We start from the raw sequence: 19,487 nt of genomic DNA, 5'->3' as shown, positions 1-19,487 counted from the left end.
ATGCAGCCTAGCAAGAGATAATAGACAAGCATTATCCCCTACTGGTTCCTACAGCCTGAACTCCACACAGATACAGTACCTGGAACATATCACCTTAAAGTGCCTTTGATTGCCATCAAGATTTCCATGAGGATCACAACTATCCTTGTCTTTCCTTAGGATCATGAATCTCGGAGAGCCTGTCTCTAAAAGGGCAGTATATGTGCCTTCACCCAGCCAGGTTTCAGTAATATGCACCAGCCTGTTTATTCATCCACCATTAGAATTTGAATGGCAAGATCCAAGGATAAAACTGCCTCTCTCCCTTTCCATAATGGTTTGCCCAGCACCAATATCATAGTTTCTTGGCTTGACCTGACACTACTATTCCCTTTTTTCCATTCCCCTCAAGTTTCCTACATGCCATCTTCACTGCCTTTCAGCCAACTACAGACATTGTCTTAACGCTTAACTCTGCTACGTTCCCCAATTGGCAATAATCTGCCTAAGTTTGATCTCAGTCAAGTTCCCATTCTCCATTCTCTATTCCTTCCAATTTTACTTAGCCCAGTTTCTACCCCACTCTGACAGAAGACTTTAGAGGATCAATCTCAATTTCACTTTGGGGAAGGGGGCTATTGTCAGTCATTCCCTGTTTCTCATCCAGGGTAACTCCTGTCACATAGTCCCCAAAGGCTTCAACAGCTTTGATAGAGCAAAACTTCTCACTGTTGCTGGCCCTTCTATGGCTTGCTAAGACTCTGTACATTCCATCAACAGACACATTGACCTACAACCAGCCTACAAACATCTCAGAATTCAAATCAACTGCACAGAATTCAAATCAACCAACCAGAGACAGCACCAACCCTCAACCAACCCACACAAGCCCCCCCCCAACACACACACAACAGTTCACCTCCCAATGACCTTCATCTGATGTAACCTCCCTATCACAAGATTCTCACTGGTGACCCACATGACCCATCACAAGACCCTGACCTGATGTGACCCTCACTTGACGTGACCTCACCAACACAGGATTTACTGACCGTACAAAGCCCTTCTAAACAGAAGAACGCTGATAATGACATCCTCTAAATTCCACTGAGGATGTTACCTAGCCTGTACATTGCCCAGATTCACTAGTGAGATTTTCAGACCAGCTTTCATTGAAGCAGCAACACTTTTTGGCTATCAATCCTGGCATCCATGGCCCACAAGCCATGCTCTGACAACAGCTCCTTTTGTTACCTAGCCATGACAGCCATTGCAACCAGGCCCCAGCTGAATTCCCCTGCGTCATGTCTCCCATCTGATGTGCAGTTTCATGGTTCTAATCTTCCATCAACTTATCCCATACGGACAACAATAGTTCAAAAGCAGCAGCACCCACTTCATTGTTCATTATTCTGAAAGCCTCACTTGTATCACAAACCTTAGAGCAGGGGTGTCAAACTCGCAGCATCATGTGACGTGTCACGACGTATTGCAATTTTTTTTCCCCATTGCCGGCAATGGGGTGGGCGTGATTTTGGCATGACATATCTGGCCTGTGGGCTGGCAGTTTGACACCCCTGCCTTAGAGTATGTTTCTTGTTGCCATGATGCCACTCTTCCAAATTCAGGTTGTGAACGTAGGGGTGTTTCCCACTTCCTTAGATGACTGCTCCCTATGGTGTCATGGAAATCAGTGACTAAGGAAGAAAGAAGCAAAGCCCGGAGAAACCCATGGTTCAGACACAGAACTATGGGGCAAAAAGAAATCTCCAATTTTTAGAACTGCATTTGTTGGTAAGAAGAGACAAAGTATAATAACATTACACAATTTTATTCTCAGTAACATTTTGCATTTATTTTCATACAAAATGATGTAGGTCAAAGAAATAATGTACAAACCTTTAAATTCTCTCCTGAAATTTGAAAGAAGAGGTTTGTAAGGTATTCATAGCAAATTGTCACTGTGTACAAAAATGTTTATATTAATCTTAGCTGTGTATCACGGTTTTGAAACGTGACACCTGCTACCTCTTTTGTTAATACAGATAACCCTGATAAAGTTGCTTGGCAGAACAAGTCCATTTATCCAATGTTAATAAAATAAACTTTTGATATTTATTGGTCTCCAAAATCATATTATTTTCAGTGTTGGGATTTTACTGCATCACAAACAACACTGAAGCCCTCCTTTGATTGCATAAAAACAAATCCTGAAAACATTACATATAGAACATCAAAAAGTTTGTCAACCATGCCATTTTCTCAACAATTTAGGGATGTTTTGGTTATGTAAATCATCACCATCATCATCACACTCCACTTCAAGCTGTGTAACTTGTTAACTATCCATTTTGTAAATTGTATCTATGTAGGAAATCTCTACCAAGTAGAATGCTCATGGTGGTTCAATCCTTTGCACCTACATTAAAAAAATCCCAATTTTTTTTTATACAATGAGGCTTTTTATTAGGAAAATGGTGTAGGATTGGAACGTCAATCTGTGTTTATTTCAAAATAAAAAAAACCTTGCCAAACTGATAGCTTTTTGTATTATTCTTGTTTCTAGCTGTTATTGCAAGAGTTGTAGAGATAAATCCAGTTTGTTTTCTCTCAAAAAGACAGCAGATTCCAAATAGCTTTCCAAATACAACATTATAACTACTCATTTTCTATGTCTTAACATTGTAAAGTGAGAATCCAATTGACTCAAAATATTTTATAAAATCTCTGTTGCATCAAGTTTTTTAAAATCTTTACTTCAAAAAGATTTTATAATTAAGGTGGCTCTATTTAAATATTTAATTCTATAGTGCTATACAGTCCAAGTAAAAATACTTCTATTTAGAATTCAGTGAAGAATTACAATAATGAGGCTCCATAAATATTGCTGCGGTTCAATTACGGTACAATAATTACAAAATATAGAACATCTCTTTACAAATACAAATTATGGTAGATTAGAATTTATTTACAATAATCTCTGCTATATAGTTTTTAACAAACTGTCCTATCTAGTTCTACTTTAACCTGGTTGCAAGTGCATTAGTAAAAATGCAAATATTCCAGTGTATTTTGCCCTTGATATGATAGTCATAAAACAGACTATTTTTAATGATATTTTACTATGTAAACTGCTGTTACATATGAGAAAAACGCTTTCAGCAGCAGATGAAACAATCTCTTGCAAAAAGAGTTTGATAAAATGTATTAAGGAACTTTTTAAAAAAATAAGCAAATTTTAAAATAATATATCTGAGTGGATATGCTGAATGCAGTGGATTTCGGATATGCTTTGTGATCATAGGTAATGACATATTTGATTGTCATCACCACAGCCTTCTGAAGACCTCTTTAAAAGTGCCAATCTTTTTTCCACTGAGAATTGTGAACACTCTAAAAGGCAGAAGAACACAATTGGAAGACAGCAATCTTTCCACTTTCTCTGTTTTTGTTTTAACACAAACGGGTTAAAATCTTCTTGGTTCTAAAGATATGCCTTCGTTCCCTGATGAGCTCGCGATTCTGTAGCAAAGGCCTTGAAGAAATCATTCAAAACCTGATTCATTATGCTGGAAACACGTACTAATAAATAAAAGTATGGCTTCCTCGCAACGTGACAATAATATCACTCATGCAAAGCTCAATTCCTTATTGATTCCAACTAGTGCCTAGCATCATAGAACTAGGAGGCACTTCTGTTTGTTTAAAATCAAACTTTTTTCTCACTAAATACTATAAGGTTGTAATGCATATCATTTCATCAGATAAGTCTTCTTCATATTTTCCAGGATCTGGCTCTTCATCACTAAAGCCAGGACCAAATTCTTGAAGTTCGTAATCTTGTCTATTTAAAATAGGGAACATGTCACCATTAGTTCCATTGCTAATGTCTCCATTGAGAAGGTGGCTTGCAGCACTTTCCATCTCGTCAATAGTCATATCACAGGCATCTGCAATCTCATGTTTTGTTGCAGAAACAAACTTTGGGTCCCTTGCATAGTGTCCTAATCCTTCAGATATAAGCACCTGAAAAGGTAACAGCATAAACATTGTGTTGGCATTATGTTATCAAAAGCAACAGTGCAGAACAGCAGAAGCTTATACAGCAAGCCTGGGTCTATTGCTGAAGAGATTCTCAAAAGAAGGCAACTAAAGCAGTTATAAGATTAAAGCTTCTTAAAAGCCTACATTATTTTCCAACTCCGTTTTGATTTTTTATAAATCTAGCAAGGAATTTGATACTATTGATCTGTTTTTTACTTGACATAGATCAAAAGGTTATTGATACATGGAAACAGGTGTTCATGCATGTGTAGAATGTATCAAAGCTTGCTTTGAACCTTTGACCTGGCTCTCCCACATCCAATTTCTTGGCTACACATTTACAATATAATATTAAGAAAGTACATCTGCTATTTTCACAAATAAATTGCCAGAGTGCTCCTTTCATTCAAATTACTGCGGTCAACTAGGACATGCAGAATTGCCAATAGCAGCCATTTGCTTACTAGACAGATAATGTCTTTCTATTTTGAAACCTGAGGACTGAAAAAAAATTATCAAAATGCACAAAAGTCAAGAGATCTTATTTAATGCTTATATATATTGTACAGTATACAGGCATCTTATGTTCAGTAGAATATTAAAGCATTCTCTCTGGGTTAATAGAAAAAACAAATTCAGATCTAAGGTATATTGGGTAAATGATGTTATCTTAATCTCTAGAATATACGAAACAAAACGGCATAATTTTATCATGTAAGGTATATTTTATTGTGAATATACATTTCTCATATGATAATACGATAAAACAAAATATTTGTAATGTCAGATAATACTCCATTTTCAGAGGTTATTTCACGACCAGCTCTGAACAAAGGTTTGAAAAACTTACCGCTTCTACCAAACTGTCGGCACTTCTCTGTTTGTCACTATACTTATGCCTAAAGTCACTTGGTACAGTCAAATTAGCTGGTGTAAATGTCCGATATGCAATATCAGGGTCATCAGTATACCAGGAGCTCCTATGCAAAGATGGCAGGCTACCATTCATATATTCTGTAGAATCAGGTTGATCAACTTGGATAAGAGGTGTATAATAAAGAGAGCGGTCCCGGTTGGGTGGTGTAGCCCAGGAACGTGTTGAGCGACTTGGAGAATTTCTATGCACTTTAGTGGCATCCAGACCTGCAACTGCCATGACCTGAGGAAGTAATAAAATGTTCATACCATTCCAAACTTACAGAGGCAATATTTCCTTAAATATTAGCTGTGAAAGGTCACTGAACTGCTGCTAGGATTCTAAACACTCAAGAATAGTGAAAGGAGGGAAATGGATAAAGAAACAATAAAACATCTCCCTTCCTTAATGTATTCATTTAGGAAACTTTCACTTATTTCTCTTCTGTGGTTCATATAATAAAGCATATTAAAACATGTATTATTAACAGCCCTTTGTAGATTTAGAAAACTATTTTGGAATTTTGATTAGGATTGGATGTTTGCTGTATTAGGATGCTGGCCTCAAAATCCATTATTTGCCTCTAAGCATGCAAGCATGTAATGTAACACCATTAATGTCTGCCAGAAGCTCTCAAATTAGGTTTCCTAAAATTCTGTTGTTTACCACGGAAAGTTAGTTGACTTCTCCTTGCTTTCCTATTTCATGGGAAAGGACAGTATTTCGGACTGATGAAGGTTTTATATGCATCTTCCACTTAGTTATATGGATGTCTATGAATATTGGCTGATACACACAGAAAGACACAGGTATGTAGTTACATAATACATTTCCATTGCAATATTTATCTCTGTGTGAGAATTATTCTACCTTTGTTCTCTGACATGTCAGCATCTCCAGAGCAGGGTTTTTAAGTGTAACATTTCAAAATATGTTTTTTTAAACTCAATTATACTCATCATAAGCAATTTTTAATATGATGGCTTCTTTCCAGGTGTGTTTTAATGGATATTTGATTTGGGAAAGATAAACAGAAGTCAGATTGTATCTGCTATTAGTGATTCTACCCTGGCAAAATCTAGCTAGAATACCCAGATTCTGTCATGGTATTGTTGGTGATTGAATTGTTTTATAACCTCTTAGTTTCTCAGCTTGCCTCACTGGGGCCACAGATGTTAATACCCAGAACCTGACAAAGTTGGGTTTCTCTTTTTCTTCTCATGTCTCCTTGGAACTTTCCCTTATTTTAAAATATAGAAAAAGGGTAAGCTGTCATCTGATTCTTTTTACTACTGTTGATGTAGGGAACCTAGACTATCAATTCCAGGCAGCCACTATTCACTGGCAACTAGTCATGCTTTTCTGTTCTTGCCAAGCAAGCCTATTATAGCTCTTGAGACTGAGACGGGAATGAAGTTATTTGCCATGTTTTTTTAGCCTCCTCAGGAAGTCCCACCAAGGAATATTGGTAGCCCTCACTTAATGACCACTCATTGTGAAGTTGTGACAGCCTTGAATGAGTGATACTGATGACCAGTCCTCAAAATCCCAACTGCTGAAGTGCCACCATGGACACGTGATGGTGATTTGGGCACTTGGCAGCCAGTTTGCACTTATGATAGTTGCAGCACCCGGCAACTGCATGATTAGCATTTGCAATCGATCAATGCCCATAAGGAAAGTCAATACAGAAGTCAGCAGGGAAGGTTGTAAGTCATTCTGGTAAGTCCCTATGGCCATCCTGCACTCATGAGTTGCCACACCAGCCATGTGTTTGTGCCCCACAGAGCTGCCCATCAATGGCCTTCTTGTGCTCATATGTAGCCTGCACTGGGTCTCACAAGCCATTCCCCCTAATGGTATCCCCCTCCTACTGCACCCTCACAGTCCATACATGGAACTCCCACTGCTTCCCACTTAACAACCCATGCATCTTGCTGTCACAATGGCAACCAGGATTGCCAGGATTGCCATCGCTAAATAATGCAGTGGTTTGACACTGGACTTTTCAACTACTTTGCTTAGTGACAGCTGTCCCAATTGCTGTCATAACCGGAGGACTACCTGTATCAGCAACTTTCAAAACAGCACTACAAAACTAGGCAGCTAAAGGTAAGTGTACAGTTTGCTTTCACTTACCTGCTGTTGCATTAAATGCAGAGGTAAAGCAGTGCGTTGATGAAAGGTAGGGGAAGGTGGTAATTCATCATGACTGCTCTGCCTGCGGAGGCATTCAAAATTAAAGGAAGAGCGGCGATTGGCTGAAATATGAAAAGGTGGAATGGGTTGTTACTGCTTTATAGAGCTATCATAGAAGCAGTTGGGTTAATCTGTTAAGGCAGAGTTCAAACTGAAGAAGCTTCTTGAATGAGAAGCGAAACATTTTCAAAGAAAATGCCCAAGAAAATCCAATTGCCTTTTGAAAAGCACCTTTGGGACAATCATGACCTTGATGATAAGACATTGTGGCCCACTGATTTACTGCAGGTGATCACACTGGTAACAGGATGATAGTCCAGGAGGACCAGAGCCTACATTTTCTTGCTTAATACTTGTATGGGTGTGTGAGAGGTTAATTACTGGTGGGTATGGAGTTGTTCACCCTCCAGAAGGTTCTTGCTCTGATGCTCACTCTGAGTTTCCTAGGCTTTAACATTTGTGCTACTGAAATGTGGCCATCTTACTACTGTACTTCAGCAGTTCAGTTTTGTTCTGGTGGGGGAATGGTCATGGAAGAGTTAAGGGAAGGAAAGAGAATGATTTGGCTCACAGAGACTTTTTACAGCACTGTTATTTACATTCTTAAATTTGTAGACAGAGAGAAGCGAGCAAGCAAGATCACGCCATCAGCCATTCAGCCACCAATTTCCAATCTGTGAAGTACTGGAGTGTTGGGGAGCACAAATGAGATGCTGTGTTAATTACTGTATATATTAGAGGTAGAAGCTATATGAAAGCACAGGGAGTGGTTTTGTTTCGTTTTTCTTTTCTTTCTGGGCCTCTTATTTACTTTCACAGCCTATGTTATCAGGAAGTTTCAACTCTTATTTGCCCTCACAGCTTAGGTTATCAAGAAGTTTCAACTTTTAATCTCACCTTGTAGAAGAGGACGTCACTACTTTTAGATCTCTATCTAATATGAAACAGATCATCTTGCTAAAGAGTGCTAATTTCTAAGAAATGTTTATGCCTTTATTGAATATCAAAAGCGATGCAGGACTGAGTGATGTAAGACTGAGTAAGGTATGGGTCAGGCTTCTATGAAAATCAGATTTCTAATCGTTATAGTCTCTGTAGACTGCAACACCTGTGTTTCATAAGGATAACTTACATGCTTCCCTCTTTCTCCTCCTTTTCCTTAATATGTAAGGGAGAACTAAAGGTTTTGCTCAAACTCTAAAGAATGAGCTTTGTACTCATGTGATCCCTATGGTTTCTGGTCTAGAAACCAGGAGGTTGTGAATTCTAGACCCTGCTTAGGGATGAAAGCCATTTAGCTGACTTTAGACCAGAAACTCTCTGTTTCTGTCTGTCTCATCCCAGCTTCATCCCAACCTGCTTCACAGAGTTATTGTTGTGTCTTAAGCATTATTTTATAAATGTCCAACACTGGACGTTTTTAAGAAGAGACTGGACAGCCATTTGTCCGAAATGGTATAGGGTTTCCTGCCTGAGCAGTGGGTTGGACTAGATGACCTCCAAGGTCCCTTCCAACTTTATTATTATTATTATTATTATTATTATTATTATTATTATTATTATTATTATTATTATTATTATTAATAGTGCATTGCTTATCAGGCTGTGCAGCAATGTGGTAACGTGCTGACTGGAGAATTCTGGGAGTTGAAGTCCATACATCTTAAAGTGGCTGAGGTTGGGAAAACCTGCTGTAGAACATGCAGAAATGTGAATGTAGCACCTGCATGCAGCACCTTTTTAGCAGCTATGATTTTTTTCTCTCCAGATAAGGCTTGGCTCCTTATAGATATTGCAGAGAATTGCTAGAGTCACACCATGACACAGTCTTACATCTTACAATTATTTTGTTGTTTATGAATATGTATTTTTCTGAAGTTAATAGTAACTTAGATATTTATTGTGAGGTGTCTGCATTTTTAGTTATTAAGTTCTCTCATTTTCAAAAGATTCCTCTGTGGAGTTCTGATATTTTGTTAAACAAAATTAACTGTTAAATTGCAATCTGAATTAATTAATATATGCATCAACTCTAGTTTTGGCTTTTGGAGAAACTTAAGGGCACATTTCCAGTGGTTTGGGAGAATGGCAACTATTGTAAGCAATCCAAATATAATTCTTGATAATGTTGTTATTCCGTGAATGAGCTCGTTCTGCTATTATAGTTGTGTATGGAATCCAACAGAGGTCCTGAGCTATAAAAGTGGACCAACGAGAAGCTACAGGAAGCAACAAAAAACCCCTTGCTTCCTTTCTCTTTGGTTCACTGGAATATCCCTTTTGTATGACATAAATCAAATAAATTTTAGAACATAGGCAGAGAATATACTGTACATGGGTCTAACAGTAAAGCAAACACGTCCACGAAGCCAGTCAGCATTTGTAGTGAACTCACATGTAGGTGTTGGAGGTAGCAGCCGTCTCCTAGGAGATCTTTTTGAATCATAATACACTGGTGAGTCATCTTCTTCAAAAAAACCATGTGGGTGGTGATAACCCTTTGGCCGTTCAAAATCTAAATCATTACAGTGATATGTGCTATGATAGTCATGAGAATGCCTAAGGGTAAAGAAACAAATAATTGGTAGTGATCACCATAGAAAACTGAGAGCTCCCATAATTTGTAACTTGCCCAAAAACATGAACCCCCCCTAACCCTGCCAACAAACAAACAAAAAACCCCACTGAAGTAATTTTTAAACAACAGTGGTGATTGATATCTAACATGGGTTCTCAGTCAGGTTTCCAGAATTTTCCACCAACCTTGACCAGGAATGCACAAACCGAATATTTAAATCTTGACCATGAATGCATCTAGAGAGCATTAAATTGGCTTATACCAATCAACTCATTCTCCAGTAAATTTATTTTGCAGTTAGGTTTATATTTCAAAGTAAATCTTCTATTTTTAAATACAAATGAGAGGATCTTAGAGAAGGATAGTGGGGGAAGTGCACTTTGGTAATTAATTCATTACACTTTGAGTGGTCTTGCTCTATGTTCTATCCTGCAACTTTGTAACTAGTACTTATTGCAAGAAATTCCTTCTCCTAGAGATTACAAGATACTGTACTCCAGTTCTAAGCATCCTATTTTTCTATATTAAGAACTCATAAAATACACTGAAAATTTGATAAGCCACTTTTTAAAACAGCACACAAATGTTATCACCGGGAAAACTGGATTGTTCAGTGATTAAAAAGGAACTAGAGAAAATTGTGCTGGTGAAATGAAAATGTTCAATGAGTCTGATAAAATGATCTACTGCAGAATATGTATCAGATCCCAGGCATCACCAAAACATAAGAATCAAATTATACCATTGTTGCAGGCATTTTGTTATTTGAAATGAAAATTATTCTCAACAATTCATGATTAAAGTATAAAACCAGGCTAAGACAGAGTGTGATAGCCCATTATTAAGAGATTAGAGATTAAACATCTCTAATATTATAGACATGTAAAACTGTAAAAAAACAAAAAAAAAACCCAGCAACAACTAGCAACAGTAAATGAATAATCACATTTTTCTTTTCTATATCCTATTATGAAATATGAAATTTAGTATAAGATGCACTTTTCTACCATTCTTTGCTGATCCATTATGTCCCATTTTCCCTTTCTTACCCTATTATTTCCTGTTTGATAATAGAATTCTATTATGATTCATTGCACACTCAATCAGATGTTTGGCCTGGATTTGGCATTTTTATCCACCTATTGAGTCCTTCCCAAGGACTTGGGATAGGCAGATATTATTATATAGTGATGTTAAAGAATATCCTGAGTGCATCCCCGCTCTCCCGCCCCCCCATATAAAGCCAGAACTGAGAAGACAAGAAGACACAGCAAATGCTAGTCTGCAAAGATACTAAAGAAACAGTGGCCCACTTAGTTAGCTACTGCAAGAAGATCATGTAGATTGACTACAAACAATGGCATGACAAAGTAGCAACAATTGGAATATCTGCAAGAAATACCATTTGCCTGCAAGCAAAACCTGACGGGACCATAAAATAGAGAAAGTCATAGAAAATAAAGAACCTAAAGCAGGCTTCTCCTGGAATGTTGTGTGACAGTTGTCACGGAGACCTGGCTACATTCAGAGATACTGAATGAAGCTGTGGACTGAGTTTTTCACTGCTCTGACAGAGATAAACGCTCCGGGAAGGGTAAAGGAGGAGGACTGTGTGTATATATACACTGTGAATGGTGTGTTAACAGCAGATTGGTATACACGTATTGCTCCCCAGATGTGGAACTGATGACTGTTATATGTAGGCCTTTCTATCTGTCTAGAGAAATTACTGTGGTAATTATTATAGCTATTTATGTTCCACCTGATGCCAATGTCAACATGGCACTTTCTAAGCTGTATGACGTCATCACCAGGCAGCAGCAAACTCACCCAGAGGGCGCTCTTGTCGTGGCTGGGGACTTCAATCAAGCTTGTCTGAAGACAGTTCTCCCTAAGTTTGTACAGTATGTGCGAGTTTCCACCAGAGGGAAGAACACTTTGGACCATGTGTATTCCAATCTGAAACAGGCATACAGAGCTTTCCCTCTTCCCCACCTGGGTACATCTGACCATCTTTCACTCCTGTTGTGCCCAAAGTATGTTCCTCTCAGGAAAAGGACTCAGGCAGTTACAAAAAGGGTCAGAACCTGGCCAGTGGGTGCTCTCAGTCAGTTGCAGGACTGCTTTGAAACCATTGACTGGAGTATATTTGAAGAACAAGATCTAAATTCATATACAGATGCCGTACTCTCTTATATTAGAACATGCACTGATAGTGTAACAACGGATAAGTGCATTAGAGTTTACGGGAACTGTAAACCCTGGATGACTGCAGAGATACGAACACTCCTGAGAGCCCGGGATTCTGCCTTTAAGGCAGGGGACAGGGACAGATACAGAGAGGCCAGGGCAAATCTCAGAAGAGGCATTAGGATGGCAAAACAACAATACAAACAAAAGGTGGAGAACCATTTAGCGAACAACGATCTGAGGCAAGTATGGCAGGGACTGCAGCACTTAACCAACTATAAGGGCAGCACGAGGAGCATGGCAAACACCGATGCCTCGTTGGCTGAGGAGCTGAATATCTTCTTCGTCCACTATGAGGTTAAAAGACCAGACCCCGTAGCCTTTGCTGGCCGGCCTTCTGACTCTCAGCCACTCACCCTGTGTGAACACCAAGTGAGAGCTGCATTGAAGGCTGTGAATCCCAGCAAAGCCGCAGGCCCAGATGGGGTGCTGGGGATAGTGGTCAGGAATTGTGCCGATCAATTAGCAGGGGTCCTGACAAGGATTTTTAACATCTCCTTGCAAACGGCATGTGTACCATCGTGCTTGAAAGCAGCTACCATTGTCCCAGTCCCCAAGAAAACTGCAGTTGAGTGCCTGAATGACTACAGACCTATTGCATTAACGTCTGTAGTCATGAAATGCTTCGAAAGATTGGTTCTCCAACATCTTAGGACATGCCTCCCACTGGACTTTGATAAACATCAATTTGCTTACAGGGGAAATAGGTCGACAGACGATGCCATAGCTACTGCTTTACACTCTGTAGCAAGTCATCTCGAGAAACCTGGAAGTTACGTCAGGATGCTTTTTGTTGACTACAGCTCGGCTTTCAACACCATTTTGCCGAGCATTCTCATCGAGAAGCTGACTGACTTGAAATTCTCCCCCGCCATCTGCGATTGGATTCAAGACTTTCTTAGGGATCGGTTAGAGTGAGGGTCGGGTCTGCTTTGTCCACCCCCCTGAAGCTTTGCACCAGCACGCCACAGGGCTGTGTGCTTAGCCCCTACCTGTACTCTTTATACACTTATGATTGTGTATCATCTGACCCATCCACTGCGATAATTAAGTTCACAGATGATACAACTGTGGTGGGTCTTATTACAGGTGGGGATGAGACAGCATATAGGGCGGAGGTACAAAAACTATCCATATGGTGTATTATTATTAATATTGTTATTTTTTATTATTATTATTATTATTATTATTATTATTATTATTATTATTATTATTATTATTATTATTATTATTATTATTATTATTATTATTATTAATTTTATTTATATACCGCCCTTCTCCCGAAGGACTCAGGGCGGTGAACAGGGCAGATGTATAAAATACAAAAAATACAAAAGTTAAAAGGAATTAAACATAATGCCCGAGGTAAAAAACAATAAATACAAATATTAAGAACAATAAAAAACCCAACCCACCCCCCATCAGGCCAAGCCGGCTTGTTCAAACAAATGCGTTTTCAGATCACGTCGGAAGGAGCGCAGGTCGGGCGCCATCCGGAGCTCAACCGGCAACCGATTCCATAGCTCCGGGGCACCCACAGAGAAGGACCTCCCCCTGGGGGCCACCAATCGACATTCTCTGATCGGTGGCACCCTGAGGAGGCCCTCTCTGTGGGAACGCACAGGGCGGAGGGAAGTTGATGCCGGCAGCAGGTGCTCCCTAAGGTACTCCTGACCCATGCCATGCCACAACAACTTGCACCTAAACATCAGCAAGACGAAAGAGATGGTGTTAGACTTCTGGAGAAAAAAGGAGGAACCTGCCCCACTTTACATCGGGGAGGACTGTGTAGAGAGAGTTTCCTCCTTTAAATTTCTGGGAGTCTACCTCTGTGAAGATCTGACCTGGAAAGTTAACACAACTCAGGTGGCTAGAAAGGCCCAACAGAGGCTTCACTTTCTTAGGGTCTTGCGGAAGAACAGGGTAGAACAACAGCTAATGACCCTCTTTTACCGGTCCACTATAGAGAGCGTCCTCTCGTATGGTATTGTGGTTTGGTATGCTGGTCTGACAGCCGCGGACAGGAAAGTATTACAGAGGGTAGTGAGCACAGCACAAGACATTGTGGGCTGTTCCCTGACACCACTGGATGACATCGCCAGGGCTCGTTGCCTTGGAAGAGTGAGGAAGATTCTCAGGGATGACTCACACCCTGGACGGTATCTCTTTACTCTCCTACCATCCGGTAGGAGATATAGGAATATAGCCAGCCGTACCAACAGGCTGAAAAATAGCTTTTATCCGTGGGCTGTTAGGCTTTTAAATGGGACATAATCTTATGCAGAATTGACTTGGGAGGCTGGTGTGTGGTGTAGTTGGTTCACATGGTGTGGTGAGATGGAGGGTTTGTTGTCACTGTGTGTTGGGGGGAGAGAGCACGGGGGGAGGCTCAGCTAATCTCAATGTACACATGTTGTACTTTGACAATAAAGGTTTATTATTATTATTAAAGTGTTCTGGGTCTTTCCAATTCAAACAGACAGGCACTTGCTACATAAAATCCCAGATAAGAAAGGCCAAAAAAACCCCAAGTCTGGATAGCGGATGTGGCAATAGCTGCAGACAGTAGAAGAGAAACAACTAGACAAAATCTCTGCAAACAGAAATAAAATGACTGTGGCAAAACTAAACAAAGGTAATGCCAATAGTAAGAAGTACCTTGGTACCTGGGATGCAATCCCTAAACATTTGATGTAGCATTTAAAAATCTCAATAAATCTTAAAAATCTTAAAATTTAAACAGTATCGGCATTGACAAAATCACCACCAGTCAATTGCAAATGGCAGCTTTACTTGGAACAGCTTACATCCTGCAATCCTTTAACATCATTATATAATAATATCTGCCTATCCCAGGACTCAATAGGTGGATAAAAATGCCAAATCCAGGCTAAACATCTGACTAAATAAGCTATTTAAATAAGCTATTCTGAGACATTACAGAAGACCCTTATCTCTGCTGTACAACAACTGCTACATTATTTTTTTAATGAAACTTAAACCTACCAGTTTCCTGACAACATACTGTCTTCTTCATAATACTCATCACCACTAAAATATTCTTGATCATCCATATAGCAATCATCATTATAATAATCTCTAACTGCATGATCTTCTCGACAAATTGTAGGTAAATGTCTGTCACCCGATTCTGACCTGCAGTTAGAGCAGAGAGATATTTTAATTACTTTTTATATATAAACACTTATGTAAATCCTTCCCTCCCTATATTTTCCCAAATCCAATTAGCAAGAAATAAAACTGTACTACAATAAAAGGATTTAAAAGAACAAAAGTCAGGTTGAAAAAAATACTGAAAACATATATAGGTTGTACTTGACTTACAACCACAACTGGGATCAAGATTTCTACTGCTAAGTGAGGCAGTTGCTAAGTGAGTCATACCCAATTTTATGACATTTTTGTAAACAAATCACTGCAGCTGTTAACTGAATCATGGGTCATCAAGCGAATCCAGCTTCCTCCATGGACTTTGCTTGTTGGAAGCTGGCTAGGAAGTTTACAAATGGTGATCCCGTGTCCCCGGGATGCTGCAACGTGCCATTTACCAAGTGCCCGAATGTTGTCATGTGACCCTGGCAATGCTGTAACAATTGTAAGTGTGAGGAATGGTTGTAAGTCACTTTTTTCAATATCATTATTTCAAATGATCGCAAAGTGAATGGTTGCAAATTGAGACCACCGGTAGCAAAAGTCAACAGAGCAGATAGTATAATGAAGTAAACTTCACTACACTTCCTATAGACTGAATGCCTTCCTAAAAGAACGAATTCAGCCACTGATAGGAATCTATCAGAAAACTCACGTACTTGGCCTCCTCAGGTTGAGGACTTCTAACCCTGAGACAGCCCACTGAGTACCGTATTTTCTGGCGTATAAGATGACTCGGCGTATAAGACAACCCCCAACTTTTGGGAAGATTTTCAAGATTTTTCGTCTTATACGCCGGAAAATACTTACATGCCAGTTGCATGACACAAGCCTGATTCAGCCCCGTCTGATGCAGATGGTGCAAAGCCTCCCTTTTGAAGCCCAAAGGGGCTTTTCCTTCCACCCACCCTTTGGAATAAACGCAAGAGCTACGTTCACAAGACGCGCTCTTCCAGGCCAGACTCTGCAAACGGCATGCCAGAAGCCGCAACCACCGTGGGAACTCTGAGTCCCCGCCTTTCGGCAGCCTGCACAGCTGAGCGCAATCCGGCTTTGAGAGCGGATTTGCAGACGGAGCAGCCGCGTGTCTGGAGCCAAACCCTGCCCAGGAGGCGGTCAGCCAGGCGGGCCCGGAAGACGCACTGGAGAGCCGGGCTTGGGGCAGCCATGCCGAGGCCGGCTGGCGAGGGCCGCTGCGTGGTCTGCGGGCGAGAGGGGCGCCAGGCTGCCAAGTACTGCTGTCCAGACTGCCGGGAGAGATAGCGGGTAGCAGGGCGCGCTCTGCTTATGGTCAGATGCTGCTTGGGTGAGGGGGAGGGGCTTCCTGCCGCTCCCGGGGTCTGGTGTTTGCAAGGGGGAGGGGAAGGGGCTTAGAGGCTCTTGGGGGTGGGAAGGGAGAGTCACGTTGGAGGGGGGACTGGAGTAAGGAGGCTTGAAGTTGCTTTGGAAGAACGGGGACACTCGATTGATTTATGGTTTTTTTTCCGGCGTATAAGACGACTGGGTGTATAAGACGACCCCCCAACTTTTGAGAAGATTTTCATGGGTTAAAAAGTCATCTTATACACCGGAAAATACGGTAACTGTATTCTCCTTTTGCCTATTTATTTATTTGGCCTTACTTTTTTTCTTTTTTCAAAACACAGTTGGGACTTCGAGGTGGATATTACCCTCTAGATTAATTTGATTTATAGCTTCCCACAGATAGCTCTCCAGTGATGGCAAGTAAAAGAAACCTATGCTGCAGTTTCATTCTTTTTCCAATTTCAGTAAATCGGCTGCCTCTTACAGGGAGTTGAGGAAATTAAACATAGCATTGTTGTAGGGACATTCTGATAGGTGCAAAGGAAATATAAATCAGTGGTAGAAACATGAAGTTATCAACAATTACTTATTTTAACCTAGTTCTAGAAGGGCCATAGTGTTCTGCATAATTTCTAAAAGCATCAACATGCAAAATGGTTTGGAATGCCTAGGAAGTTCCTTGTATTGCTTCAAACCATTTGTCCAACTTGTCTATTCTGCTGAAAAATGGTTTATATAATTTCGGATGTGAATTTTCCAGCCTTATTTGGAGATGCCATCCTGTACCACTGTGACATTCCTTCCTAACTGTATACCTCATAAAAATGTAGGTTAAAGTCCAACTCTGGTATTTTAATAAGGTCAACAGGCAGTCTTGCAATTCTAGTCCTAATATTGCATCAGGATGCATCCCAATTACAGCTAAGCCATCAGGAATGCATGGAGATTTTCATGCATAGCGCTCAATGTTCATGCTCAGCATATGGGCCAAAGCTATTTTCATATCATATGTTATATTGAAGGCCTTAGCCTTCACATTATGTGTGAAGATAATGTCTGAAAAAGGCTTACATGATTTGTTTCAGTAAGTTTTATTAAAGCATAAAGTGCTATTTTCCCATGATATGACCTTATATATACTTACCTAATGTAAGTTTCATAATAACGAGCTCTATTAGAAGAAAAGAATATGGAGGAAAAAAAAGTATAATGAATTTTAATGAAATGATGAGAAAGTAAATGTTACATTGTATTTATCAATTGAGACATTTGTATAAATGTATTTACCCAAACTTTCGCACAGGAATTAATTCATAAATTGCTATGATGAAAGAAAGAAGCAACAATTTGTCTTAATTGGTTTTTGGCTTATCCTCTTTAGATAACTTTCTAATTATGCAACAATCTAACTATTAATGTTGTTGAATTTATCTGATTATATTAATTTGACTAATAAAGAGTTAGTCTGGTCTAAGGATTGACGCACCAGGCTAGAAACTGAAAGACCGCATGTTCTAATTCCTCCTTAGTCTGAAAGCCTTTGGGTAAATTTGGGCCAGTCACTCTCCCTCAGGCCAACTCACCTCAAAGGGTTATTGCTGAGGGGAAAATAGGAGAAAGGAGGAGTATTAGGTATGTTTGCTGCCTTGTTTATAAAAATAATAAAGGCAGGATCTAAATAAAATAAATAAATAAATTGCATGGCCCAAAGAATGAGAGTTGATTTCTTTTTAAAAAAAATGTAAACCACCTTGTATGCTACAACTTAATCAAGCAGATCAAAGGAATTCTGTTAAAATTAAACCAGACAACAAATAAATTAGATAATCAAATATAATAGTTCAAGGTGTTAAAAAAAATGTAACCTGATGATTGGCATTTTCAACTGAATGTAATATTTTACTTTGCATTATAAAAATATATCGGGTTTTACCTCCTTTTGGATGATCGTCTACTTTGTTCACCGTGATCTTTTCTGGAGTATGAATGGCTCCCAGTTTCCGACATATGTTCATGACTTCCAGTGCTTGCATGTTTTCTGTTAACCATCTTGGACATGTTGGCATTATTGAGGTTAGCATTTGTGGAGTTTGGAACGTGCTTCCCTACTGAGTTGTGGTTGTGATGGCTATGATGATTAAGGAATAAAGAGTTGCCTGTTGGTGGATGCACATTTTTCTCAGTTGTGTCCACCATACATGAAACCAGTGGCCTTTGCACATGCAGGGGGCGATGTGTAGTATTGATCTGTTGAAATGAATCCCTTGTATCAGTGCTAACATGATTGATATGGTTTCCAAACAGGGCACCATTTCTCTGAAATATAAAAAGGGATAATCAATTAATAACATAATATTGGTTTGTTCATCTTCACGTGCATATACTGTGTGGGATCACTTGGTATCCTCAGCTCAGTCAGTCACATTGCCATAATCCCACAATACCCTCTCCTAAACAGTCTTCTATGTGATTTGGAGCTACCTCTGATCACAGAAATTATATCACAGTGCAATTGAAAATGTGCCAAGAAGAAATTATTTTGTTAAACTATTCACATACACAGAAAGAGACACCACATCAGGGGTCCCCAACCCCTGGTACATGGACCGGCACCGGGCCGTGGCATGCCAGAAACCAGTCCATGCAAATAAGCAAAGCCCCATTCATGGAATGCAGGCAGTACATGAAACCACGCCCCCTCCGGTCCACAGAAAAACCTCTCTCCATGGAACCGGTCCCTGATGCTCAAAAGGTTGAGGACCTCTGCACTACATCATACAGATCCAGATCCACATGCCTACAATTAACAGCTAAGAAAACTGTATTAGCCATCTCTCCCCAAAAGTGTTTATAAGCTATATTAGAACAAGCATAGCATTTGTTATGATTTTTTTTATTACAATTTGTTATGAAAATGTCATTTCACAATTACAGTGACATGACAGACAACCTTGGAGTTCTGTGATTTTGTTCTCAAGACAGCGATGAGAAAGTTATCCTTAATTCCATCTGCCAAATGTGTGGCTCTAGCTGACTATCCATGTA

General features: G+C 39.8%; 1 protein-coding gene across 3 annotated transcripts in view; it reads right to left on the bottom strand.

Moving 5' to 3' along the window:
- Nucleotides 1-1,934: 1,934 nt before the first annotated feature.
- Nucleotides 1,935-19,487, bottom strand: part of CACNA1D (calcium voltage-gated channel subunit alpha1 D) — a 274,845-nt gene continuing 257,292 nt past the window's right edge. For all 3 annotated transcript variants that reach the window (XM_081321938.1, XM_081321939.1, XM_081321940.1), the window contains 7 exons: nucleotides 18,376-18,758; nucleotides 17,587-17,613; nucleotides 14,973-15,122; nucleotides 9,534-9,697; nucleotides 7,079-7,200; nucleotides 4,874-5,182; nucleotides 1,935-4,005 (listed from right to left, as the gene is read on the bottom strand). In XM_081321938.1, coding sequence (XP_081178064.1) covers nucleotides 3,712-4,005; nucleotides 4,874-5,182; nucleotides 7,079-7,200; nucleotides 9,534-9,697; nucleotides 14,973-15,122; nucleotides 17,587-17,613; nucleotides 18,376-18,758 — 1,449 coding nt within the window. In that variant the 3' untranslated portion in view covers nucleotides 1,935-3,711. The remainder of the gene's footprint in view (nucleotides 4,006-4,873; nucleotides 5,183-7,078; nucleotides 7,201-9,533; nucleotides 9,698-14,972; nucleotides 15,123-17,586; nucleotides 17,614-18,375; nucleotides 18,759-19,487) is intronic.

The sequence above is a fragment of the Vipera berus genome (assembly GCF_964194415.1).
Source record: "Vipera berus genome assembly, chromosome: 2".
NCBI classification, from domain to species: domain Eukaryota; kingdom Metazoa; phylum Chordata; class Lepidosauria; order Squamata; family Viperidae; genus Vipera; species Vipera berus.
The sequence above is the reverse complement of the archived record's forward strand: the minus strand, read 5'-3'. Positions and strand labels throughout refer to the sequence as shown.